This window comes from Mirounga leonina, unplaced genomic scaffold (genome assembly GCF_011800145.1).
Source record: "Mirounga leonina isolate KUSES-001 unplaced genomic scaffold, KU_Mleo_1.0 Mir_165, whole genome shotgun sequence".
Classification (NCBI taxonomy): domain Eukaryota; kingdom Metazoa; phylum Chordata; class Mammalia; order Carnivora; family Phocidae; genus Mirounga; species Mirounga leonina.
Window position 1 is genome coordinate 80,020,156 of NW_023270415.1, and position 27,679 is coordinate 80,047,834.

The following is a 27,679-nucleotide window of genomic DNA, read 5'->3' on the forward strand; positions in this document are numbered from 1 at the left end:
GGGCTAAGCTAGGCCTGCTCCAAGGACTCAGGGACTGCTGGAGGCATCTTCCATGGAGCACGGTGTCCCTTCCATGCCTCTACAGCCAGCTAGAGGCCTGGGGCCCACAGCCAGGAAGAAAGGACATGGCCCCACCACCACCCGTCCACCTCATCTGCCGCCTCCTGGGCCCAGCAAATTTGGCAGCATCCTTTCCAGCCCCAAGAAATGACACTCGCTTCTAGTCGACAGGCTCCTTTCAGAAAAAGAGGCGGTCACTTGGGATCGAGACACCTGACTTCAGGTCCCCACCTGGTCAGGTAGAGCAGGGACGACAGCTTTCCTGTGACCGAGCTTCCAATGGGGAGGGTGGCCACGGGTGCTGGGGTGCACTTTACACTTACCTGGGCGTCAGGGAGTGCACACTTCACTCGAATGCAACACACACACACACACACGCACACTTTAGACTGTCTGGATTTAAACTGGCACTAACCAAAACTTTTCCTCTTGAGGAACCAGTTTGACAATGGGACACCCTAACAGATGCCGCAGAGCAACGGCCCAAGCCGACAGCAAAGGTCAGCTCCAGGGTCTGAGGAGAAAGGAGGCAGCGAGGCCCTGTCCTTCCCAGAGTGACACGAAGACAGATGAGCTCCGTCATCCCCAAAGCACGGAAACAGACCAGTCCTGCCAAGTCTGCTCGTCATCACACGCAACACTTAGCTGAGGATCACGAAGACCAGTGTACAACCAAAAATAAACCCCCAAGACCGGAGTTTGCTGGGAAAGGACAACCAACCTGCATGGCTACGAATGACAAGTAGGGAGGACAACTGAAGGACCCGGGTTCTTCCTTACGATCCCACTTGTGCAACGAACAGAATTTACAGAACAAAACAAGTATATTATGGAATTATTATTGTTTTTTGAATTTCTCCAACCAAGGACTGCAACAGGCCAGCCCAGCTGACTTCGACAGTGCACCATGCGTGGGCTGGGTCCTGGTCAGGGCATTTCGACACTTCGTGCCTACAAAGCACGTTCGGCACAAGAAGAAAAAGCTGCACAGGGCACCTGGGCGCACAATCAGTGAAGCATCTGACTCTTGGTTTCAGCTCAGGTCATGATCTTGGGGTCATGAGACTGAGCCCCAGGTTGGGCTCTCTGCTCAGTGCAGAGTCTGCTTGGATATTCTCTCTCCCTCTGCCCCTTCTCCACTCATGCTCGCTCACTCTCTCTCCGATAAATAAATTAAAAATCTTAAAAAGAAAAAGAAAAAGCTGCAACTATAGTTGTGGGATCCAGCACCAAGAACAGACCACCATACTCCACCATACCAGGAGCCAGGAAGAAAACTTGCGCAAGAATGAAAATTACCTGCTGGAGTATTTGTCACCTGCTGGAGAGCCACGGTGTGTGGCAGGTGCCCCAGGTGACAGGGCACCTGGCCCAGTTTGGGGCCACCCACCTGCCGGTTCACGCAGTCACTCCCACTCAGCTCACAGGTAGGCCAGGAAGACTGGTGACACTGCCTTCCGCTGGAACCTGCGAGGCCCGGGCACCACCATCCCCATGCCGAGTTGACAAACATACACACCCTGGGAAGGGGACTTTCAACCGAAATACGGGTCCCCATTGTCATTGCTTAATGTACTCTAAAACATGGCCGAAGAGTTGGAGCGTATACAGCAGGCTGCTGGGTCCCAGACCAGGCAGTGGGAACCTCTCCCAAGAGAGGATCCAAGTCCTTGTGGGACTGTCTCCTGAAGCATCCAACATCTGCCAAGCACATCTGGCTGGCCAGCTTTCAGAAACTGGGCAGAGTCTACTGACGCATTACAAAATAACTGTTCCAACTAAACAGAATGTCCATTTTTAAAAAAGCCACCACTCTTCAGTATGCCGCAAAATTATGTCAATCCTAAAAGACCTAGGAAGGTCAGGGTGCCCAAGATGGGGAGATTTGGTAAATCGGGGCAGCCGCTGGGTGCTGAGGCATGCTCTGGGGTCCCCTTGATGGGGCCTGGCTCCCCAGAGATGGCAAGAGCTCAACAGCACACCCCCTCTCATGTCTGCCAAGACCACGTGGCAGGTCATTCCTCGTCACGGTGTATACTTCATCTCCCTAAGAGAGGACTCCAGAACTCTCCGAATCTGCCAACCGGGCCTTCCGCACAGCGGCCAGCCAGCAGGGAAGGGATGAGCTCTCCCATCTCCATGCTGTGTTAGGGACCCCAGCAAAGATTCCCACAAGCATCGGGATCAGTATTCCCCTGGAGGTCCCTGCACACAGTCCATCCTCTGAGCCCAGCCACCTCTGCCTGATCTGTCCTCCGGCCAGGAGGCTGTGGAACAAAGGGTGCCATGTCTTCCTTCTGTGTCCAGAGGCTGTGTGACTCACTAGGGTCCTCCAACACCACTGACCTGCAAGACCAGAGGGAGGGAGGGCCGGGCTCAGTTTAGAGACCGGCGCAGTGGGCTGAGGGGACAGAAGCTGAAATCGCCCGACACCTACCAGCTCTGCGTGGTACACAGCCCAGCAGCCACAGGAAAGACAAATGGCCCCTGTGCTAACGGGTGGCTTTAGGACCACAGACCGGGCAAGGCTGCGGCAAAACCCATCGCTTGCACCTGTCAGGACAACAAAACAGCTCACGGCCAAGAATGCTGAAGCAGTGTCGCCAGACGTGTCCCAAGTTTTCACGATGCCCATCTCTCTCCCCGGCAGGTCAACTGGGCCACTGGAGACGTTTGGCCCCACTCGATTTCAGGGGGCCCCAACTGCCCCACTCGATTTCAGGGGGCCCCAACTGAAGCAGGTGTACCCAGGGCATCCCAGGGAAGCTCCATTTTGGGTCAAGAAGGTGCTGACGGTAACACCTAGCTCTTAAAGGCCTCTTCCCTGGGGAGCCCTGCGGGGTCACCCAGTGCCACACACACAAGGTGAGCATGTCCTTGGATCCCGGCTCTAGGCACCCTGCCCACTCCCGACAGTCAGTACCCGCGGAGGTGTGCACGCAGCCAACACACCCGCGACTTTCCAGAGCTTCCGTCGCCACGCAGCATACGCATTTATGCTCTGTAGTAAAATACTCGTGTTTATTATCCCAGATTACCCAAACCTGATACTAGACTCAGTAGCATGTTAAATACTCAAACCCCAACCAGGAAACGTGCTAAGTTGTATAGAAGGTGAGACTCTTAACCTATAAGTAAAACATTGCAAAGAGTTGTTAGTGCCAGGGTTTTAAGCCTTAATACATATAACCTACCACAAAGAAAATCTGGGGGGACACACCCTCAGACCTGCACTTCTAGAACAACCATCTCTCGATCACCAGAGCTTCTGTATTCCGTATTTGTCACCATAACCACGAGGTGGTCTAGAAACTGGATAACGGCACTCCATTTCTAACCGTAACCACCCCACTTACGGTTATGACTGCACTTGTAATGACCTCAGCTGTGGTGCCAAACCCAAGTCCTTCCATGCCGAAGGACCAAAAATAAATAAATAAATGTCTGGTAAAGTGAATTGCTGCTGGACTCCCTGAGGTCTGGCCACAAAGCCAGTCTTCGTTTCTTAAACTTGCCAAGCCTCTGTCTCCCCGAGTGCCCTCTGCTCACTCTCCACACTGTCACCCAGAGCCCCCCGCACGAGGGTGTCCCCCTCGGAGGGTCTGCGGCCACACTGCTCCCCCCTGCTCACAGGAAGTGGCTCCAGCTGGTCGGGTCACTCCCCTGCCTCCACCGCCAGAGGGAGGCCACACGGGCAGAGACGTGGCATCCTGTCCACGCTCGGGCCGCTGGCATACCTTCCTGGGTACGGAACGTGAGAGCAGAAATGCAGAGATGACAAGTACAGAGATGAAAGAACAGGAGTGACCCGCATCGCTCATGCTCCACCATCCCCAACTCTCCCGAAGAGCTCTCAGCCGAGCCCGAGGTCTCGTGAAACCGTCTCAGGGCATCTTTAAAGATGCACAACAAAGCACGGGATTACCAAGAGAAAAACATGTGGCAGGACAGTAACCTCAGGACGGAGAGAAGAAATGAATGTGCTGAGAAGATGCAGGGGTGCGTCCCGTGACCACAGCGACCTGAAATAATCACAAGCACACCTGCCACGGCCGAGGTCGGCTCTCTGATGATGGCGCCATTCATAACCGAAGGAAACGTGGCGAGTGTCAGACCCCTGCCCTTCACTAACGGATCCGCAGAGCGGTGAGCGCTCACCGAACAGGAAGCATTATGTTTGGAGAAAGAAACATTCCTAAAATAACCAAAATAAGCAGATACTACGCACATGTGGAATTCTGGAATGAAACAGAAGATTTTAAACAGCTCGGCCCCTTATCCAGAACTCTTAGGGGCTGGGAACTTGCAGATTTTCAAACTTCCTTAGACAACAGGGAAAACTAAACACCGACATGTAATCCGGAGGGGATGCAGGCTCTTCCATACGGGGCTCCGTAATGCTCACTGAGTAACTCCGTAAACTCCAGTATTTCTGGAAATGCCCGTCATTCAGCCACCTCTAGTCCACACGAAACTCAGATTTAAGTCGTCAACAACAAGAAGCTGGTAATAAAAAACCATGTTACTCAGGGTTTTCTAGGCCAGGCTTTGTTCCAAGCACTCGCCTTGTGCCCGACCAGGGGACGGTCTGCAGTCACCCTCCCCTTCTCAGGAAGGAAGCTAAGGGAGAGTCAGGGAGGTTCCCTGGCCTGCCACACACAGCAGGACACGGCTGGTGACCGTGTCCGGGAGGCAGGAGAAGGGCAGGAGGTACCGCAGGGGAGACAGGCACACGGGGAGAAGAACATACCGAAGCTGACTGCACACATTCAGGCGCTCGACTACCACCTTGCCGAAACAGGTACCTCCTCGTCGCCATGCAAGGCCCACCTGCCACCCTAGCCCCAGCCCAGAACGGGAGGAAAAAAATGGCCAGGAGGTGGAGGGCAGCAAAGACAGGATGCTGGCCCCCAGGGCTCTTGAACACTTCCCAGTGCACGCGACGAGGTCCGCGTGCTGACGTCCGCTCGTGTGTCCAAACGGCGAACGCCGCGCTCGGTGCTAAGGACCAGGCAGAAGCGCGGACGGCACTTACCAATCTGCAAGAGGATCGGCGTGACCAACGCCGTCTCCATGGCGTAACAGAACTCCCTGCCAAACATCACGGCCCCGTGCATCACCCACAGGCGCACGGGGATCCGGTCTATGGACCCCTCGCTGATGGTCTCATCGTGGGTATCCGCGCTTCCCGGCTTCTGCAGATCCGGCAGGGGCACAGGAAACTCCTGAACTTGCAGAGATTCCGAGTCGGCGTTCTGCGGGGCCATTCTCATTACCACCAAAAACATATACGTGTATATATGTGTGTGTGTATATATATTTCCTCTACCTATATAAATAATACTATCAGGTATCTTTAAGGATAAATTAGGACGCCTTCTCTCTCTGCTTCAGTTGTGTTCCTCCGGCAAGTAATGCTTATATCCCTCTTTGTACAAATCGAGATCTCGCAACTTCTCACAAGCGGGTGAGACACGCAGCAAAACAAAATGATTTTTGGTTGGATTTTAAACATATGGCTTGCTGGTTTACTGTGAATTAGAGTTAAAAATCCATAATTGCCATTCAGTTAATACCAGTTTCATCATTATTATTGAAGAGGTGCTGAAGTTATTTTTCTTGCTACAGAGAGGTGGGAAGGTGACACAAAAAGGAGGTCCGCCGTTGCTCCCCATCGAGTGACTGGCTGATCTGCAAAAGAGGAAAACAACCCCGGCAGAGAGTCAGTCGGGGGCGGCCGCCGCGTGGCCTCCCACCCCTGGCTGTCCAAGCGCTCCACGGACTGGTCCTCGGCCACCTGGGAGACCCCAACCTCAGACCGCCGCAGCTCTCTGGCGCTGACTCTGGGTCAGCTGTGGAAAAAACAAACCCTAATTCCTAGAGAAACATCTTGTATGGATCTAATCCTGGGGCAGGGTAAAGAGAGGACAACGAAGGGCAGGCAGCAGAAGAGAGCTCAGCTTCCGCTCTTGAGACAGCAAGAACCAGCAAGAATTGTCAGCCTCCGGGGAGTGGGGATGGAGAGGCTGGGGAGGCAGGGAGGCTGGATTAAGGACTGGAGATGCCACCCAGGAGTGGAAAGCAGGGAGGTGGGTAGAGCAAGGATGGGGTGACTTACCACCCGAAGGGAGATAATGTTCCAAGTCCACCAAAAGGCAGCTGAGTGCATGCTATGGGCTGTCTACAGTCTTTGACCTTGGCAGCTTACAGCCCCTCTCCAGGAGAAAAGTGCCTGCATCGCAAACTCTGAATATCCTGTCTAGGGGCTCACAGACTCCCGACCCACACATGGCATTCCTAGTGGTGTGCAACTCCTGACCCCAGTCCTACATTCCCACTGTCCTGGTCCCTCGACCCGGCTTTGTGATGCATTCTATACCCAGGGGAACACACCCCAATAATGTGTCCACTGCCTTGCATCTAACTAGAACTTTCCCCTTAGGAAGGTTTTAGGAAAATGCAAGGTTAAGACTAAGGATGCAGCTCCACCCATGCATTCTGTGGGATGCAGGCCTCCAGGCCCTGGGGTCCTCCTCACTCTGACCTGCATTAGAAGAGGGGGCCCTGAAATCACAATGCTGTTCCTGTCTTATTTTAAGGTAGGTCTGCGAGCTGAAATCTTACCAGAGATTTTCAACAACTGGTTTAATTAAAAATATTTCTAGTTCATATTCACTTAACCAAAGATGGGTCTTAATTAGCTCCTTTCTCCCTTTCCCCCCAGAACCAATGACCAACGAAGGGCGGCCTTCACACTGAGACCCCCTTGGGAAGCTCTGGGGGCGATGGTGGGGCTCCAGCCTCAGGCAAGGCCGGGCTGCTGTGCCTTGAGGTCAAGTCCTTCCCTCATCACGGCACCATTGCAGGGCTCCCTCACAGCCCCTTCCTGCTGCAATGGGCGCATCCTTGGGGCCCACAAGCCCATGTCCTTGTCTGCATGTGTGCATCTCATGCCCCCCAGTGCCGCTACACTTCACAAGGACGATCCCCGTCGAGAACAGCTCAATTAAAACCAGGGCTTTGCAGGCACCTGGGTGGCTCAGTCATTTGAGCATCTGACTCTTGGGGTCAGCTCAGGTCATGATCTCAGGGTCATGAGATCGAGCCTGCTTGGGATTCCCCCCCCCCTCCCCCCCCCCCCCCCCCCCCCGCACGCTCTTGCTCTCTCGCTCTCTCGCTCTCTCAAAACAAACAAAACAGGGGCACCTGGGTGGCTCAGTCGTTAAGTGTCTGCCTTCGGCTCCAGGCATTATCCCAGGGTCCTGGGATCGAGCCCCACATCGGGCTCCCTGCTCAGCGGGAAGCCTGCTTCTCCCTCTCCCACTCCCCCTGCTTGTGTTCCTTCTCTCGCTTTGTCTTTATCAAATAAATAAATAAATTCTTTAAAAACAAACAAACAAACAAAACAAAACAACCATGGTTTCTAACCTCAATCGTTTTAGAAAATGTGTTATGAAACTACTTCTAAAATACAAAGTAAACAAAACAGTGTTTAAAAAACCCAAATCGCCCAGCATTAACAAGGACCAACACCTGCTGTTCCCAATCCCTTCCTACCTTGGGAGTGATCCCTGACCTAAGAAAGTGGAAGAGAAGAAATCCGTTTGTCAACCTGTCAATCTTATACCAAAATAGCGTCCGTGATTTTAAATGCCTTTTTCCACCAAATAAGATGGATTTTTATATTAAGGACATGTATCCAGACAGGTTTTCAAAGCCCACACTGATGACCTGGGGTTCTGGGGGCAGGAATGACAGTCACTGTTTTCTAAGAATCCTAGTGACTAACTTATGAACACAAAAGCACCCAGCTGGGTCCTCGTGCCCCTACCCACGGCTACTGCCGTCCTGACACCCACGCTGAATGAGGGCGGCCTCTCCCAAGGCCATGTCAGCACCAGTGAGAAATCAGCCAACCGAGCTCTGCACTAGGTATCTGTGAGCTCTTCTAAGGCACTGGTTCTCCACCAGGAATTCTGCACCTCTGAGGACACCAGTCAGTGTCTGGACACGTTTCTGGTTGTCACAAGGTGGGTCAGGGCCAGGATGCTGCTCAACACGGCCCCATGCTAGAGAATGATCTGGCCCCAAATGTCAACTAGGTCAAAGTTGAGAAACTCTGTTCGAAGGTTATTTTTTTATTTTTTTTTCTTTTAAAGATTTTATTTATTTGACAGAGAGAGACACAGCGAGAGAGGGAACACAAGCAGGGGGAGTGGGAGAGGGAGAAGCAGGCTTCCCGCGGAGCAGGGAGCCCGATGCGGGGCTCGATCCCAGGACCCTGGGATCATGATCTGAGCCGAAGGCAGACGCTTAACGACTGAGCCACCCAGGCGCCCCTCGAAGGTTATTATTAAATGGGAAAAAGTCTTCTCCCGAAATGCTGAAACATTACATTTTATACTATTACATTCTGAATCCATCAACTGGGCCGGATGTGGCAAACTCAACGTCACTGCCTCTTCGTGGAACCAAATCAGTTGTTGCTCAAAGTGGACAGGAAAATGCCAGTGGGCTCAAGCCACACTGTCCCAGAGCAGAAGGAGGGGGCCTCCGGGATGTGGTTTATGGCAGGGAGTAGGGTACCAGCTATTCCCTCTCGGGAGTTAAGGACCCCGGGGGAATTCTCCAGAAAGCCCCAGCTTGCCGCCGCAGCCTCCCGCAACATGTTCAAATGGCGTCTCTGAAGACCCATCTCCAGCTCAGCTCTCCCCGGAAGATGGGCCGTGGCCCCACCCCTCGTGCCAGGGGCTCTGGCCTGTACCTGGGTAACTCGACCCTGGCCAAGGCAGGGAGAAGCTCACACAGCAGAGGCCGCCATCCACGCTTCATCTGTCCCCTCACCTCCCACGATGCCTAGCCACACAGCAGGAGCCGGGCGAGGTCACAGAAAGAGCGGATGAACACACGAATGAATGAATGATAGCCAGCTAACCTGCTGACCAGAATGTACTAGGGCCTGTGTGCAGTGGAAACCAACCCCGCCCATGCCAGCTCTCTCCAAGAGCGCCACACCCACGTGGCCTGGGCGGCCAGCGACTAGGGTCAGGCTGCAGGGAAGCCCGCGTGAAATGGCAGGAGCGTGGCGGGGGGGTTTACCTGTCATTCAAGGAGCCTAGGCATTAACACAGCCGGCTTCCCTTCCTCAAGCCATGCAAACGCAGTGGCACAGTGAAGAGATTTTACACAGGCAACTTCACTGTCATCTACATTGATGAAAATGACAAATATCGTTAGCATCTTCAGTGAGCTTGACTGTAGCAGCAGTTCGCAAACACAAAAGCCCCTCCAGGTCTCACAGCTCTCCGACTGCCGCACGCCAGCACTCTCAAGCCAAAGCAGTAAGGCCCACGCACGTCAGCACAAGTTCCCAGAGCGCAAGCCGCTGTCCAATCGGTACCTGTAAATGAGGCTGAACCAACTAACAAAATCTACGCATGTTAGTGGGCACTGGGGTTCCTTAAAGACCTGACCAACCTGGTTTAGAGCCAGGTACCTTGAAGACAATACCCAAGTGCTCAGCAGCAGGTATCACTGGGCAGAGCTGGTTCCCAAATGCTCTTTCTGCAAGCCCTGGGGATTTTATAAGCTTTTTAGGGGGATGACAGAAGATACTTTAAAATTTAGGCATGGGCGCCTGGGTGGCTCAGTTGGTTAAGCGACTGCCTTCGGCTCAGGTCGTGATCCTGGAGTCCCGGGATCGAGTCCCGCATCAGGCTCCCTGCTCAGCAGGGAGTCCGCTTCTCCCTCTGACCCTCCTCCCTCTCCTGCTCTCTGTCTCTCATTCTCTCTCAAATAAATAAATAAAATCTTTAAAAAATAAAATAAAATAAAATAAAATTTAGGCATCATGTGCTTAGAAATACGAACATTGGGTACCGAAGATCTAAACTGAACAGCAACCACGGCAACCAGGCTGTGAGGGGAGAGCCAGTTAAAGGCAGAAGAGCCTGTGCAAGCATTTCTGTTCAAGAGCCACAATCGAGGGGCATCTGCGTGGCTCAGTCACTTAAGTCCGACTCTTGGTGTTGGCTCAGGTCATGATCTCAGGGTCGTGAGATAGAGCCCAGCATCAGGCTCCACCACGCTCGGCATGAAGTCTGATTGGGATTCTCTCTTCCTCTCCCTCAGTCCCTCCCACTCATGCTCGCGCTCTCTCTCTCAAATCAATCTTAAAAAAAAAAAAAGAGCCACAGGTGAAGGGTCCATAGTATGTGAGAAGTGTACCAGGCACTTCTGATACGTTCCATAGATTCTGGGTCAGGTCATGCACACAGGCTGCAGGATGTTCAACTCAGCCATTAGTTCCCAGGGAAAATCTCGTGGGGCACATTTTACATCTCGGATCCGTATTACTGTGTGTGGCGTGAGGTAAGGATGCACCGTTCTCTTTTCACCGTGGCCATCGATCACTAAGTCCGCTCCCAACACTTTGAGACTCCTCTTTGTCATCCACCAAATCTCCATCAGTCCTTGGGTCTGTTTCCCAGTTGCCTATATTCCATCCAACCAGCATGGCTGCCTGCCCAGTAACCCACTGCTGTTAGAGGATTCCAGAGGTTTCAGACTCTGCTGAGGCCGGACTCTCTCACTGCTTCCTTCCCCAGCACTTCCCTATTTCTCCTGGCACATTTGTTTACAAGAATATAAGCTTTAAGAGCTTGACTAGCTCAGGAAAGAAGGTATTTTTTGTTGGTAATTCTTACTGTGATTCCATTAATTTTATACATCAGCTGAGGGAAAACTGCTGTGTACCCCCATCCGAGGAGGAGGGCTTTCTCTATTTGTCGGAGACCACCTCAGTGCCTCTCGTGAGAATTTCAAAATACTCCTGCTACAGGACACTCCTTTGCACATTTCTAGTTAAGTTCCTCCCTAACAGTTCTACCTTTTTGTGTGTGTGTGGCCACTGTAAATGGGATTTTCTCTTCTGTTATATCCCCACTGTTTAGTTAGCCTACAAGAAGGCTAGTGGTAAATGTTGTTGGTTCATTTGCTCAGGTATGACTTACACGCAGTGAAAATGTACCATGTTCAATTGGTTCTGACAAACTTCTATCAACACAGAACATTTCCAATACTCTGGCAAGTCCCCAAGTGTCCCTTCCCCTGTAATTAAGGCTAATGATTTTTACATTTTAATTTGGTAATTTACTTCTTTAAGTGTCTGAGAATGGACAAAAGGGCTACCACCAAGTTAACAACAAATCTACCAACCATTACCAAACTATGTATAGTCCCCCAACTTGGCGTAACTGGGTTATGTTCCAAAGCTCACGTATGCATTCCTTGGAACCTGATCATCAGCTCCTCAGAGACAGAACTCAGGGTCCCTCCCCGTCTGAACTGAACTAAATCAGAGCACTGGTTCAGGAGGGAGGGACCAGGACCCACGTGGCATATGGCTGCCCCTGTCCTGGGCACAAAGACTTCATAATAGTCTCCCCTCACTTGTTCTATTTCTAGGGCCCTTTCCCTCGGGATTCCACAAGAAAAGGAAAGGAAAGAAGCTTTGAGAGGAAAAGGCAAGAGCACGCGGGGCGGGTCCCCACGGCTGTTCCCCCATTAGCCAGGCGCCTGGGTGAAGGGTGTGTCGTCGCACCGAGGGGAGCAACTGGACCCCATAAAACCAGGTTTACATCGCGCACAAATCTTATCGCATGTGAATTGTTTTCTTTAAGGAAGCTATTTTATATAAATGGTAGACCATTAACCAAAGTAACTAAAACCATTAAAATAAAACATTTTATGAACATTCTTCTGAAGGACCGAGCTTAAAAAGCCCAAGCTAAAACCTGACAAATACACTGAAGCAGCTTAAGGAGAAGACTGGTCTGGTCCTTCCCCAAAGCATGGGCAAGTGCCTGTTCCTAAGAGCCTCCTCTGGAGCTGTTGAAAAGCGTGAAGTTTAAGCTGTGACCCATCCAAGTATCTTCTATCCAGAAGACCCAGAAACACATTTCGGGCAGGTTTTCCCTAGCAGAGAAAACACGCTTCCCTCTGGGGCCCGCTCCAGGGACTGTCGCCACGCTCAGGGACAGCGATGTGGGTACGATTTGCAGATGCACTTAGACCAGTGAAACTACCATTGTTCCAATCAACAACTTCCTCTATTGTCCTGTTTCTAATTTAAGGGTAACCGATGCCAGAACATGTGACTTCCTACAATTTGCTCTGTGGAAAGCCGGCTGGTAACTGAACGCCATCAAAAAGTTAAGTGCAGAGCAACTTCTGACAGGCACCACGAGCCTCGACCCATCTCCTGGAGAATGGTCAGAGAGGAGTTAATGGATGCTTGCAGTGTGACTCAAACACATCCTGCGACTCCCCCCGCCGCCCACCCCGGGCACACATGCTCGCGCGGACAGCGCTCTGGGCACTGGACACGTGGCAAATGCATTATGGTGCCTGCTTTGTGGCAACAGCTGTTTGCTTTGTCCATCCGCCATTTAAAGCCAGGCATCCATTCCCCCAAGAAAATCAACTACAACTACCAACATTTTTCTAAAATGTCATCAACTATTAGTCTCCGATGACCCTGCCGAAGAGCGACTAGAACAGTGCTCCCCATCAGCCTGCCTCCCTCTCTCACCAGATGACCATGGCAAAGAATATGAACCCACACACAACCCAAAAGCCAGGGAAACCAAACGAAGGGCAGCAGATAATAAGGAAGATCAGCTTTTAGACCAAGCGTATAAAAAGACGTAAAATCGGGCGCCTGGGTGGCTCAGTTGGTTGGGCGACTGCCTTCAGCTCAGGTCATGATCCCAGGGTCCTGGAATCGAGCCCCGCATCGGGCTCCCTGCTCAGCGAGAAGCCTGCTTCTCCCTCTCCCGCTCCCCCTGCTTGTGTTCCCTCTCTCGCTGTGTCTCTCTCTGTCAAATAAATAAATAAAATCTTTAAAAAAAACAAAAACAAAAACAAAAAAACGTAAAATCGAGGGCGCCTGGGTGGCTCAGTTGGTTAAGCGACTGCCTTCGGCTCAGGTCATGATCCCGGAGTCCCGGGATCGAGTCCCGCATCGGGCTCCCTGCTCGGCAGGGAGTCTGCTTCTCCCTCTCCCACTCCCCGTTTGTGTTCCCTCTCTCGCTGTGTCTTTCTCTGTCAAATAAATAAATAAAATCTTTAAAAAAAAAAGACGTAAAATTGAATCTAGCAAGTTCAAAGTATCCTTGATAAGAAAGAAGCATACCGGCAAATCTGTTTATAAGGTTATTTCCTGAAAAGCACTTAAGAAATCCCACTGACTTCCAACATTAAATTAATGTTGTAGCAAGAGACAGACAAGCCACAGATTGAGAGAAAATATTTGCGAAAGACACATCTGCTAAAGGACTCTTCTCCAGAGTACACAAGACACTCAACAATATGAAAATGAACAACTTGATTTAAGAAAGGGCAGGACACCCGAAGAGACGGCTCACTAAAGATTCACAGACAGCAAGTAATCACGTGGAGAGATGCTCCACGCCACGGGGCATCAGACACCTGTAAAATCAAGTGAGATCCCACGACACACCTGTGAGAATGGCCATAGTCTGCACACAGACAACACCAGGTGCTGACGAGCACACGAAGCAACAGCTCACTCATGGCTCATGAGAACAGCCACTTGGGAAGACTGGCGGATTCTCACCAACTAAACATGCTCTTCCCATTGGGCCCAGCAACCATGCTCCTTGGTATTTACCCAAAGGAGCTGAAAACTTCTGTCCACACAAGAATCTGCACGTGGATGTCTACAGTTTTATTCCTGATTGCCCAAACCTGGAAGCAACCGTGGTGCCCTTCAGTAGGTGAATGTTTAAATGATCTGTGATCCACCCAGACAATGGAATGTGGAATGTTATTTGGTGCTGAAACGAAATGAGCTATGAAAAGACATGGAAAACCATGAAAAGACATGGAAGGACGACCTTAAATGCATATTGCTAAGTCAAAGAAGCCAATCCCAAAAGGCTACTCCCTGTAGGATTCCTACTACATGACATTCTGGAACAGGCAACGCAATAGAGACAGTAAAAAGACCTGTGGTTGCCAGGGATGGAGTGGGGTGGCGTGGGGGAGAGTAGGGACAGATGAATGGGTGGAGAGCAGAGGAATTTCAGGGCAGTGAACCTACTCTGTAGGATACCAGAATGGCAGATACCCGTCACTACACATCCGTCCAAACCCACAGAGGGAACAACAGCAGGAGTGAATCCTAGAGTAAACTATGGACTTTGGGCGATGATGTGTGTCAGTGCAGGTTGATCAGATGGTTTTTTTTATTTAAGATTCTATCTATTTGAGAGCGAGGACACGCAGAGGGAGAAGCGGGGTCCACAATGAGCAGGGAGCCCGATGCGAGACTCGATCCCAGGACCCTGGGATCATGACCTGAGCCGAAGGCAGACGCTTCAACGACTGAGCCCCCCAGGCGCCCCAGGTTCATCAGCTGTAACACACGTACCACTCTGCTGGGGGATGCTGATAATGGGGGAGGCTGTATGTGCATGAAGACGGGGATATACAGAATGCTGTACTTTATGCTCAATTTTGCTGTGAATCTAAACTATTCTAAAAAATAGTTTACTAATTTTTTATTTTATTTTTTTAAAGATTTTATTTGACAGAGACACAGCGAGAGAGGGTGCCCAACAGTTTACTAATTTTTTAAAACATGTCCTTTATATTAAAAAAAAAACACAATCAAAAACATCTGACAAGAAAGGACTCAAGAGGTGATCAGACCGAATGTTCTGTAACTGGGAATACTTTCTCACATCTGAAATTACCTTCCTGTAGGGATTGAGTATCACCTGCAGAAACCCATGCTGGTCTCCTCTAATTCAATGTGCCTCTACAGTCTAGAAGTGTGGGCTTAAGAAATACAAAACTTATATAAATTTAAATTAGGGGGGTGCCTGGGTGGCTCAGTCGGTTAAGCATCTGCCTTCGGCTCAGATCATGATCCTGGGGGCCAGGGACGGAGCCCCGCACTGGCTCTCTGCTCAGCGGGGAGTCTGCTTCTCCCTCTGCTCATGCTCCCTCTCCCCCCCTCAAATAAGTAAGATCTTTTTAAAAATAAATAAATGAATGAACAAATCAATAAGGCGGGTGACTCTGTGGTATCCCCAAAGCATACGGTCCCTCGGTGTCTGGGGTGCTGCTTGAAGGTCTGTGCTCCCCACCAAATTCCTGTGCTGCCAGAGTGGGTGATCAGGTCGTGAGCGTGGCGCTCTCATGAATGGGGCTAGTGCCCTCATGAAAGACACCCGTGGCTCTCCGGCTCCTTCCACCGTCCACCGTGCGAGGGGAGGACACAGCGAGAAAACAGGTCTGAACCAGGAAGCAAGCCCCTAAGACAGACAAGTGGTCAATCTGCCAGCACCTGGTGCCCCCGGTGCACTTCCCAGCCTCCAGAACTGTGAGAATTAAGTGTGTGCTGGTGAGGAGCCCCCCCAGCCTGTGGTTGTGTTACAGTGGCCCGAGACCATGCGAATCGGCATGAATCCGGGAAGCTGAGGGGTTCATTTATAAATGTCGATTTAGGGCGCTACCCTCTCCAAAGATCTGGTTCTCCAAAGAACCAGCATTGTGACATGCACCCACGGCACAGCCCAGTGTGAGACGCTCGCAACGGGTAGTATGAGGACCACGTGTCTCGGTTACGTGGCACAGGTTTTTTTTTAATTAAAGATTTTATTTATTTATTTGACAGAGAGAGACAGTGAGAGAGGGAACACAAGCAGGGGGAGTGGGAGAGGGAGAAGCAGGCTCCCCGCTGAACAGAGAGCCTGATGCAGGGCTCGATCCCAGGACCCTGGGATCACGACCTGAGCCGAAGGCAGACGCTTAACGACTGAGCCACCCAGGCGCCCCATATGCGGCACAGTTATTAACTGCATCCCTTTGCACTCAAGTGTCCCGGTATGGACAGTGCGTTGCCACTCTGGAGATAAATGATCAAAAGCTTAACTAGGACTTGAACCTTTTCATACCCCAGCCTTTGAGTGTTCTGTGTCATAATACACAGTCGAGGACACTTCAGAAACCAAACACGTCAGACCTGACATCAATTTCTATTTGACTCCTTTGGATCAGCTTGCTGGGAACTTGATGTTGGTAAAGTGGGGGGGGGATGTGTGTGTACACACTATTCTAAGTATTAACAGACTGAAGCAAAGGAAATGTGGAAAGAGGCTTCCCCTGGGCGCAACGGGATGAAAATATTGCTCCACTGTTAACAAATCAGTCTACTTAAAGTCTTTCTCAATGGATTCCCATCCGAGTGCAAGTGGCAGGTGCCCAATCCCTGGACCTCCAGCGCTCCTCCCAGACCACTCTCGTGGTGACCATATTGCCCGGCCCCTCCCTGTTGGGCAGTGCTGGTGCTCTCCTCCCCTGCCCCCTCGCACACATGCCCACCACCCCACACACACACCTCCAGCAGAGGCCTGGGCCAGGCTGCTCCCTCCCGTAGGAGGCCAGGGCATGTGACTATTCAACAGCACAGCCCCAGCCCCACTGTAAGCTCCCAGAGGTGGGGACAGGCCTGCGGGACAGGCCTGTAAGACAGAAGGGAGCAGCTCCAGGCCACACGCCTTCCCTATCCACCTGTGCAACTCAGAGCCCTGCTTCCAAGACCCTGGCAAGCACGACGTCCTCTGGGCTGGCCAGGCCCCTCTGCTTTTCCTTCAGGTCCCACCAGCCTGGGGGCACAGCCCAGACCGGCTGCCCAGCTTTTTCCCCTCCCTGGCCCCCTGGTAAAGGGAACAGCACATCCCCCAGGAGAGAGGCAGCCTGAGCACATAGCAGAGAGTGGGCGCCCACCCCGAGGGCAGGATGGCTCGGATCCCACTGGGTGGTCCAGCACCTAACCAGTGCAGGCACTCAGGACGGCTGGAAAGAAATGGGTTCGTGAGCGCTGAAGGCAGAGGACCAGACCAAACCATAATTACTCCATTAAAAAAAGAAAACTGATTTTTAGAAACCCCTCCCTTTTAGAAAGAAAAGCAAGATGAGCACAGAGCTCAAAGAAAATCCCTTTTTCTTCTGAATAGGAAGCAGAAACAGTGTGTCAATGCTAATGAATAGTTGAGATGATTTTTTTAATGCCTTAAAACTGGCATATTTCAATTCGAGTAAACTTTCAAAATGCACATGCTGCTAAAGGTGTTATTTTTTTTAAAAGGCACCACACCCTCCAAATAAATCACAGCAGCTCACAATTTCACACGTAGGTGGAATTTCTCAGGAATCCCTATGCTTTATTGAAACAGTACGAGTCCAGGAGTGCCTGGAGCATAAAATACCGCACGGCCACGTTTCACACGCAGCATCCTCCAGACCACCCCCCAGCCACCTGCTGGGGCTCCCAGTGCAGAGTCTGATGCCTGCGCTGTCTAGCGGACTTGTCCCAGCCCAGCTGGGAGGCCTCTGCTGGGCCTGCATTCTTAGTAGGACATCAATCATAGACACCAAAAGGCCTTCCCCAGCACAGGGCTCCCTGGTGATCCTCTGACAGCCGGCAGGCCCCCACTGGCACCCACTGCCCCAAACCGAGCTCCACGGTGGCTAGGAGCAGCCGCCCCGTCTGCACTGGCCTCTCCCGCCCACGGGATTTGGGACCCCGGGGGTGGGCGGGGTCAGGACGCTGGGACACCGCAAGAGGACAGGTCATCTCAGGCGCTGCGCTAAAGCAGAGGCGAGAGCCCCAACCGCAGGGCCCTACACGGGGCCGGAACGTCAGGATGACTCAGCAGGCTCACGCCTGGCCTCACCCTGGCACACACCGGCAGGGAAAGGTGCCGGAGCAGAGCCCTCCGGGCAGGGCACTGACCTACCAGCTGCAGCGCCACCGATGAGCACCATCTACTCGCAGGGCCCCAGAGTTTCTCTGCGGAGCACACCCAATTCCGGAAGCCACTTCTCCATGTGCAGGAGAAAATGTCAGCGTTCCAACAGAGCTGCAGGATCCCTACCACCTGCCCAGGCATCCAGGAACCGCGTCTCTTCGGTAACACGCAGGAGGACAGTGGGGTGAGCCGTGGTGTGCCTGAGCCCCGTCACAGGGACACAGCACTGAGGGCACTGCGTTCCAACAGGACCCGGCGTGCCCCGCCACCCTCCTTCCTCGGGGCCGCGGCCACGCTGCACCTGCCACAAACATGGGCTCGGTTAAAGCAGAAGGAAGGGCGCCTGGAGGCTCAGTCGGTTAGGCATCTGCCTTTGGCTCAGGTCATGATCCCGGGGTCCTGCTCTGCGGGGAGCCTGCTTCTCTCTCTCCCTCTGCCTGCCGCTCCCCCCTGCTTGCGCGTTCTCTTTCTGTCAAATAAATAAATAAAATCTTAAAAAAAAATAAAGGCAGGATAATACACTCAACCTGAATTGGCAGACTCCATGGACAGTCTACGTGGCAATAAATATTCTGAATGTTGGATCAAATCAAAGTACTTATTCTTCCTAAATTTTAGGGGGCATTTTTAGGACTGACATCAAGCACCTTTCTATGCAGAATCCACCTGCATCTCATACTAAAACAAGCTGTTACCTAATATGAAGGAGAACACAGCCAGCATCCAACCCTCAGAAAGCAAGCACAAGTCCGTTTAGGAAGAGATTATGTTGAATGAGAACAAACTGCCCCCAGAGGAGGATATTCCCTGCAACATTTGCCTTCTGCTAAAATAGAGACTTTCTCCTATAACTACTTTTTACCTTTGACCTTTAGATAGTTTTCTCAGATTTGCATAATCAACTCAGAGGGATGGGTTTTGTTTGTTAATTAAAAAGCAGCAAGTGTGGGGTGCCTGGGTGGCTCAGTCGTTAAGCGTCTGCCTTCGGCTCAGGTCATGATCCCAGGGTCCTGGGATCGAGCCCCGCATCGGGCTCCCTGCTCTGCGGGGAGCCTGCTTCTCCCTCTCCCACTGCCCCTGCTTGTATTCCCTCTCTCGCTGTGTCTCTCTCTGTCAAATAAATAAATAAAATCTTAAAAAAAAAAAAAAAGCAGCAAGTGAAGTTTTCTTCCCCCTGCCCCTCTTCTACATGTTCCTAGCAAACCCCGGGAGTCCGAGGAAGCTTGGGCTACCATGGAAACAAGAGCCTGGCCATCCACCATGCAGCTCCGGGAACCCCGGCACGCGCTGGGAGAGCAAGCCTCAAGACCGCCCGAAATGCCAAGTGGGCAGTCACTGACAACACCTGGATTACTGCTCTGAACATGCACGGTCTTCATCTGAGGGCAGAGCCAGGTGCAGACGGGCTCCAGGCCAGGGACGAGAGAGGCAGGCTGGCTGCAAGCTGCCTCAGGACACTCGTAACCACCAAATGGTATTGAAAAATAAAAACCAGACTCCTCACATTACAAACATCACCAAGGACTGACCTCAGAGCAGGTGGCCGAATGAAGAACCACCAGCCACTCTGCCAAGACCCAAAGAAACCCTTTGCCGGCATTTATATATAAAACCAAGCCAAAGCAGTTTCCAGGTTCCGCTCTCACCCTAAGGCAAGGAGGACACAGTGCCACAGAAGTGAAAAACTGCCAACGGACTGTCTAACAACATGGAATGACTTGAATTACGGGCCGTGTGTCAGGTGAACACAAAATGCCAGTTTTTAAAGAGGGGAAGTATGAAATCTATTTGAGAAATAGCAAAATCAAAACCAGTTTTCCTAGAAAAGGTAAAGTTTTGGTTAATGAGTAGAACTTACATGTGCTTTCTATATGGCCTGGAGTTAAATTTACTCTTCTAAGAAGTACAACGACAGCAATAAAACCAGCACTCTGTTTCCCTCCATACACCTGAAGCCAGAGATGCAGGTCAGTGATATACACAGATGGGACAGGTCATTTCTGCACCATTTTTACAAGACAGCATGCATTGCTGAGCCACTAAAAACGTGGTCTTTCGAGTGTCTACACCCTTAATAAACCCCCTCCATCTCATGAATCCCTTACGGCACACCTACAGTTGGTTTTACATCAAGGAAAACAGGGTCCCAGGACCCCTCCTCAGGCCCCCGTCCAGAGGCCCAGGAAAGGTGGGGCGCGGAGAAGAGAGGGCAGGGCGGCCACTTCCCCTGCCCCTCCTGTCTCCGCCCAGGGAAGTGGCTTGGAGCAGAGACAAACTCTTACAGAAGGGGGCCGGGGGGACGGGAGCCTGCTCCCAGGTTCCTCAACAGTGTATGTCAGCTCTACCTCTACAGACAAGACTGACCCCTTAACCTGGAGGTTCCCCGATTTTCTGTGATGCAGAAACCCAGTTTGGTACCTAAATGACTAACCCTTCTGCCATCTGGAGAAGTCAGCAAATCAGAACCAGGGATTCCTTGGGAATCCTGAGCGGACTATCCCTATGGAATTTGTGAGGATGGTCCTGACACCACGAAAAGGACTTCTGAAAAACGTAAGCTGTGGTCACTGTGTATCCAAAGCTTCAAAATGTGAATTCCCTTGGGCTCGCATTCCCTCTTCGGAACTCGTCGTAAGGAAACAAAGGCACAGAAACCCTGAAACTCCCATAAATAAAGTGGCGCACCCAGACACACAATTCCGCTGCAGGACTCCCTGTTGACGTGGAAATATACCTAATATCAAGTGCAAAAAGCAGGTTATAGATCAAGTACACATTATGATCATATTAAGTTTTTTTTTAAGATACGGAAGCAGAGAAAAGGGTGTTATTTCTGGATGATTTGTAGTTATAGTCTCTCTGCTTCTGCAGGACCTAAATTTATCTTAAATTTGAAAAGAGTAGGGGCGCCTGGGTGGCTCCTGATTTTGGCTCAGGTCATGGTCTCAGGGTCGTGAGATGGAGCCCCACGTTGGGCTCCACAGGAGTCTGCCTGAGATTCTCTCTCCCTCTACACCGCACCCCCCCACACACTGCACACACTCTCTCTCAAATAAATAAATCTTAAAAACATACACACACAGTAAATTACCTTTAAAAATAAATTTTCCTGGGGCGCCTGGGTGGCTCAGTCATTGAGCGTCTGCCTTCGGCTCGGGTCATGATCCCAGGGTCCTGGGATCGAGCCCCGCGTCAGGCTCCCTGCTCAGCGGGAAGCCTGCTTCTCCCTCTCCCACTCCCCCTGCTTGTGTTCCCTCTCTCGCTGTCTCTCTCTGTCAAATAAATAAATAAAATCTTTTAAAAAATAAAATAAATAAATAAAAACAAATTTTCCTAGTGGTCCTCTCCAAATGCAGAATAAGATCCTGGCGTGTGGCAGACATTCAAGTGTTTTGCAATCACAAAGTCAAATCTCACGCGGCCCAGATGTGCCAACAGAGGCAGTTCTGAAGAGCCGTCTACGGATGCAGAGCTACTGGCAGGTCCCCTTAATTAGTACAGATTCAGAGCTGATTACCAGGAACCATCTCAGAAGCTGCTCCCAGTCCACCCTCGACGTCAGAGAGACACGGACTGCACGCTAACCCCACCCCAGGAAGCAGCAGACCTGTCCCACATGTTTTGGTGCATGGAGGCTATTCATTCCTACGGGACCCCTAGCTGGCTCTTCACTAGGCATCCACCCCAGTTCCCAAACACAATCACATGGCTTCCCAGTCCACAGCACCTACTGCCCCCCCACCCCGCCGCTGGACTTAGTCTTCTCCCCACTGGACTTAAGTCAAGCACCCACCCCTAACAATGCCACCTGCTCTGTTCATCACAGATTCTCCCACTTAAGGGTACTCCCAGGTCAGCCTACCAGGCCCTGTGCCCATCAAGGAGAAAGGAGTCAATGGCTCTTTCCTCTTCTTTCCGGGTTAAGAGGCAAGACAGAGAAGCCCTGCATCAAGGTCTGAAATAGGCCCACGTGGGGTTAGGAAACTCTAATCTTGTCCAGGTGATGTACAGCATCCTTCCCTGCCTGCGACCCAGACAGCACTGGGCTCCCAAGGCTGAAAGCCTCATGTGTGTTTCTCAGCTGACAACACCAATGGGCACCCTTCCCGCTCATTAATCTGTGGGTGCTGACGTCCCCGGGGGCTCTCAGCACTGCCCTCCAGGACCGGATTACCATCTGTGAGCCAGCAGAAGGCTGCCTCCAGCCAGTGCAGAGAACACGGCCAAAAACACAGCACCAGATCAAGCCCAGGCCTCCCTGAGCGAGGGAGAAACCCCAGAGTCCCCAGATGCCTGCAATGCAAGTGAGGGCCAATGGAGCCAAGCGTACCACCCTCCCCCCCCACACACACACAGGGCAAATCCACACATAGGAAGCCCAATCTGGCCCTCAGCCTCCCCCTGCGCCAACCTGGGAGATGGGCAAGCTCCACCTGACGCTGACCCAAGTCAGATAATGAATGACTGGAATGTTCGCAGCAGGAGACCGCGGGGGGAGACCACCGCCTTCCCCCAAAGGAGAGTACCTGGCCACTCAGCCTGTCAGAAGGTCGTGAGACGGAAGCCTCAGGGACGTAATTAAAACTAAACTACTCTGGGCACAATGCAGTTCTCAGCTACATAAACGGATGACACTTGCTTTCCATAAACTCAGCCCGACAGCAGGACCTGAGTGCGCTACCACAGGTGCGAAACCAACGGGGTTAAACAGGTTAGGTTTTACATCTACTGGAGATAAATGGCCATTCACAAGAAAAAGTCACTGCCCTTCATAGAGCGCTTTCCACCCGAGGCCACCCGACATCAGCTCCGGGGCACACAGCCCCGCACCTCCCTCCGGCCAGCCCGGGGACTTGGATTCCAACAGCCCTGACACTGGACGGCAGCAGCACCCACCACGGGACCTTACTGGCTATGGCGGATTTTCAGATGCATTAAAAATAAACGAGGACAGAGCTTCCTTTTGGGAAGACGCAGAAGTCCTGCAGACGGAGGGCAGCAATGGAGCGCTACGTGGTGAATGCGAACCTAACGCCGCTGGAACTGTACGTACCCTTAAAGATGGTTCTGATGGTACATTTTACGTTAGCTGTATTTCGCCAAAATAAAAGTAAATACTGTAGTATGAGGAACTTATCTAGAAATGACCTGCAAAGTCCAATCAGGAAGGTAGTGGGGTTTCTGCCCGCAGGTACTCAGTGCATCCCCAACAACTCAGCCAACCACCGCTCTTTGAAGCCTATGGGCGCCGGGGCGGATGGGGCTGCAAACCCGCCGCGGTGTGGGCGCAGCAGGAGGCCCCAGGACACACCGCCCCCCGCCCCAGCACGGCCCAGCTCAGGGCATGAGTCAGGAGGGAGGCGGGAAGGCGGAGATACACCGACACACACAGAGACAGAGAAACACAAACAGATGGAGACCAGCAGACAGAGGAGAAACAGCAAGTCAGCAGGAGATGAGTCAGCTGACCAAGGAGGAAGTGCGGATGTTCCCCGCAGGGCACAAACAAGACTTCACAGGCGCCACTGTGACCTCTGCTAGGCATCCCCCTCCCCCTGCACATTTCACCACCTCCAGGGCAGCCCCCCCACCCAAGGCCAGGTGCACAAGCCCCTCCCGGCCTGACGCCCTTACCTGGGCTCCCCCAGCCCCAGGGAAAGGCATCTGTCTCCAGTTCTGGCCAGCCCCCACCAGCCACGGCTGAATCACTGTGACATTCTGCAGGACCTAGACTTCTCGGGCACGGCTTCCCACCTCCTCCTGCCCAAGCCCGCGCCGGCCCCCACCGCTGGTACCCGACACCCTTAGCACCAGGCCGGGGGCCAGGGAACGTGCAGCCCTGGGGGAGCCGGGCCCCTCCACCCCCAACGCACCAGGAGGCATTTCACTCACCCAAGAGTCAAAGAGGGTCAAAGAGGGCTGCCTGGTGGAGGAAACGGGTTCAGAAGAAGATCCAGGAAGTGGCTCCTTTTACTGAAAAGTAACCCCCCCCCGGAAAGATTTTACTTTAGTTTTTAAGGAACAAGTTCACTCTCAGTGTTGTTCTCCTTCAGATCTGAAATCTCCTGACCACGCAAACAATACCACCTGTCCCCATGGTCTTGCTCATGGTGAGGCCACTGTCCCCTCAGAAGGAGGCACCTCCAGTTTTAAAGAGACCCTCATGAAGAGGCAGGGCTGCAAGCACCAAAGTCCACATTCCTGAAAAGCCTGTGGCTCATAAAATGAGTTAACACCTAAACGTATTACAGACTCAGCCGCCCAGGTCTCCCCTCCCCCAGCACAGGCCAACCGCTCACCAGCAACAAACAAAAACCACACGGATAAAGACCTCTTTACAAGAACAGCCAAAACAATTCCATCTGTTAACAAAAACTAGCTGTTGGACTAAGGTTGCAAGTTCAAACACAATCTGCCTGTTGTAAATAGTGCCTCAGTTTATCAACGTAACAATAATGCTCTTTCAAAGATTGATAAAGTTCTCCACAAATACTCGCCCTCCAGCATTTTTAAGATACTTTGCAGGATAAATATTAGCTTAAGACTTGCCTACAGGAGAAGTGAAAGCTGCCAAAGAAGCAGTTCTAGAAAGAAAAAAAAAAACAGAAGCTGCTTCAGCCAAAGGGTAGCAAGCTGCCCCTGGCTGCCGGGGAGGAGGCGGGGCCCTTGCCCTGCACTGCGCACCGTGAGCGCCGTGCCAAGGCTGGGCAGCCAAGCCCTTGTTACCCCACCCGTCCTGGGGCCGCCCAGCCTAGAAGGGCAGAGCTGCAGCCCTGTCTCCCGATCGGGGGCACGGCGCCAGGCCCTCCACAAACAAACCACCCGGCCTACACAAGGCCTGGAAAATTGAGTTAATTAAAAGGAGAGATTTAAAGATAACTGTCGGGATGGAAAAGAACAAGGAACATCATAGCTTCAATCTGATTTAAACTTAATTTCCTGGAAGACAGTTAAGTAGCCTAGGTAGCCAAGGGCAGCGCGGTGAGGGGATAGCGGGCCCTGCCATCAGCGGCCGGCCCCCAAGCGCCAGGCTGGGTGGGCGTGCGGCCTGTTTGTGCTGCTAATTCCCCGACTGACTTCAGATGGCACTTACCCTTCACTTCACCTGCGGGGGTCTTTTTATCTGTAACACAGTAGCTCGCAACTCAATAGGAACTGGAAGCAAGCTCAGAACAAAGCCAGGCACCGCGCAGTGACACGTGGGTGACACACAAGTCCTCCCCAGCAAGGGACCAGCTCAGGGAGACGGCTGGGCACAGGGCTCTGCAGAGCCAGGTGGGCGGGAGGGACTGAGCACCTGCGGAGCGCAGCCTCGCCCACCACAGGTCCCCGCAAGATCCGGTTCGGGGACCTTGACTCCCACCCCCTTCATCTTCCAAGGCCACGCTCTGTTCTCCTCACACTCCTCTGGAACAAGCGGCGGCGTGCTGAACGTCCTCTCAGCCCCGAGCTAACGTGGAACGCACTTGAAACAAGTTATGCTTCCTCCCAGGCCTGCGGATGGCGGGGTGGAGAGACGGGCCGCACGAGGTCCCGAATCACTAACACGGTCTCTTGTGACTGCAGACTGCGACATTCAGCCCTCACCTCCCCACCTGCCACGGGAACAACACCTCCAGACCGTGGGGAGGACCCGGTAGTGCGGAGGATCACCATGGAGCCCAAAGCCTGCGCGTTCTCGGGGAAGGGAGCGGCTTTCACCCCTAAGCCCTCACGTAGAACAGTGGTTGCGCCCAATCACCTTTGGGTAAGAGTGCTGAAAAGTCCCTAGGTGAACCAAATCTGTGGTTCAGCTACATCACACAGCGTGTGGTGCTCAGGTGTGCAGCCCTAAAAGAGAGAAGTCACAAGAGAGAGCAGAGAACAATCTAACAGAATTTAAGTCACCAAACATGGTCTAATTTTTGTTTGAATGGTTTCAAGAATAAACGAGCAATCTAATAATGACAAAACCCCTGGTTTCATGAGAACTTTCACCTAGAGCGGTCACTAAGAGAGAAAAATTCTTGTTGGAGAAACAAAAATTTACGTTAAGAAGTGGTTCCACTCCGTTATCAGAAAGCAAGCACAGCCGGCGATTTCGCTGTAGAGGAAGGTACGTGCCTAGGTCTAGAATACCATGGACCCTTCCAGCACGAAGACACTGACCACTGAGGATGGAGGTCAGCTCCGTGACCAGGGCTACCCACTCCGGGCCACCTGTGGAGTGGGCAGGCAACAGGGACACAAAGAAGCCACCTCTGGTCTAGGATAGGGTCCCTCCCTTCAAGGCACCTGAAACAGGGGTGTGGGGGTGGATAGGGGAGAGCGAAGACAAGCTTTGTCACCCAAAAGCACAGCCAGTGAGACCTGCTCCCCCCAAGGGTGTCAGGTGGAGGAGGCCCGTGACAACGGAGGCCAGCAGGCAAGCCTAGACCGACGCAGGGGGTGGCCATGCTCAGAGGTCCAGGCACAGCGCAGGGCATGGGCACGAGGTTTTAGACTTGTTATCAGCAGGAGCACGACAGCTGGCTCTCTCCGCTGGGACAGCGCTATGTGCTGGGCATTTTCCGACAGCAGGACCTGCCCCTGCAGGGGCTCCACCCAGAGAGACACCCTCAAGGGGCCAGCACAGCCCAGCGGCGGGTGAGCCTGGGAGTGGAGAGGTGCCGTCCAGGAGGTCTGCATCACAAGGCGGGGCAGCAGGGCCAGGCGCTCAGGCACGGGGCTGCCAGTGCAAAGGGAAGGGCAGGAGCTTCGGCTTCACCTGGGTCAGCCATGGGGGATTCAAGGAACCAGTAAGAGAATGGGGCAAGCATCTGGAAACATGCCGGGCTGCAGGTCACAGAGCAACAGGGCTGGTAAGACCCTCGGGGATGGTCCAGCCCCACCTGAACCTCAGAGGAGAAATGGGGCCCGAGAGGCCTGGGGACCCAGCATCGAGGACAGCGACCCTGAGCAGAGCTGACGTTGACACATGCTTCTTTCTCCTGCCCTCCCAGGAGCCCCCTTGCTAAGACGTCCTCCAAGTGCCTGAAAACTGGCCACGTGTCCTGGACAGGTGTGAAGAACGAGTGTGCGCGCTCACCCACCGGTAAGGAGAGGAACGCGCCACACCGTGCAGGCAAGCTCTGTGGCCCGTGGCCGGGGACAGCGCTCCTTTCACCTGCTGGCCCTGCTCTCCAGGCCGCCCCTGCCTCCCCCCGCAGTCCAGCCCCCCCGGCTGCACCCTCCTGAACTCACTGCCACCCCTCGGCACTCCCTGCTGCTGTGTCACCAGCACGGGGTATGGCCAGAACATTCTGTGTCCGGCTTGTCCCCTCCGGCTCCCCACCCCTCAAGCACAGCAACACACACTAGTCCACACTAGTCCCCGTCCGTCTGAGGCCCTGACTACCAACCACAGCCTCCCTCCGCATCAGCCACGTGGCCCTGCAGATGTCACACAAGTCTGCTGTGTTCCCCTGGTTTCTGAACAAGCAGCCACAGGTCTGGGGGCCTGACCTAGCATCCTTTCCTCCTAAAGCTCCAAGGGTTACTTCTTATCTGGGCATCTGGAAGTGGGACAAGCGGGATGAGACAGGAACTAGAGGTGGCAGCCCGACACCCAGTCCAGCAAGGATCTGCCAGCCCACCTCTGCCTCATACCCAACGCCAGGTGGCCCGCAGGTGTTTCTGGCCAAGGGCACTAAACCATCCCAACTACCCCTGGGAGGTCTGTTATTTTACCCCCGGCTGTATCCAAAACTCATCAGAAGTCACTACTCCTAACTCACAACCTCATCACCAAGCAACAC

The 27,679-nt window shown here is 52.7% G+C and overlaps 1 protein-coding gene across 1 annotated transcript in view; it reads right to left on the reverse strand.

Moving 5' to 3' along the window:
• Positions 1–27,679, reverse strand: part of SLC45A4 (solute carrier family 45 member 4) — a 74,401-nt gene that overhangs the window by 27,566 nt on the left and 19,156 nt on the right. Inside the window, exons 2-3 of the mRNA XM_035012020.1 lie at positions 23,796–23,876; positions 5,096–5,751 (exon numbers count right to left, since the gene is read on the reverse strand). Coding sequence (XP_034867911.1) covers positions 5,096–5,348 — 253 coding nt within the window. The 5' untranslated portion in view covers positions 5,349–5,751; positions 23,796–23,876. The remainder of the gene's footprint in view (positions 1–5,095; positions 5,752–23,795; positions 23,877–27,679) is intronic.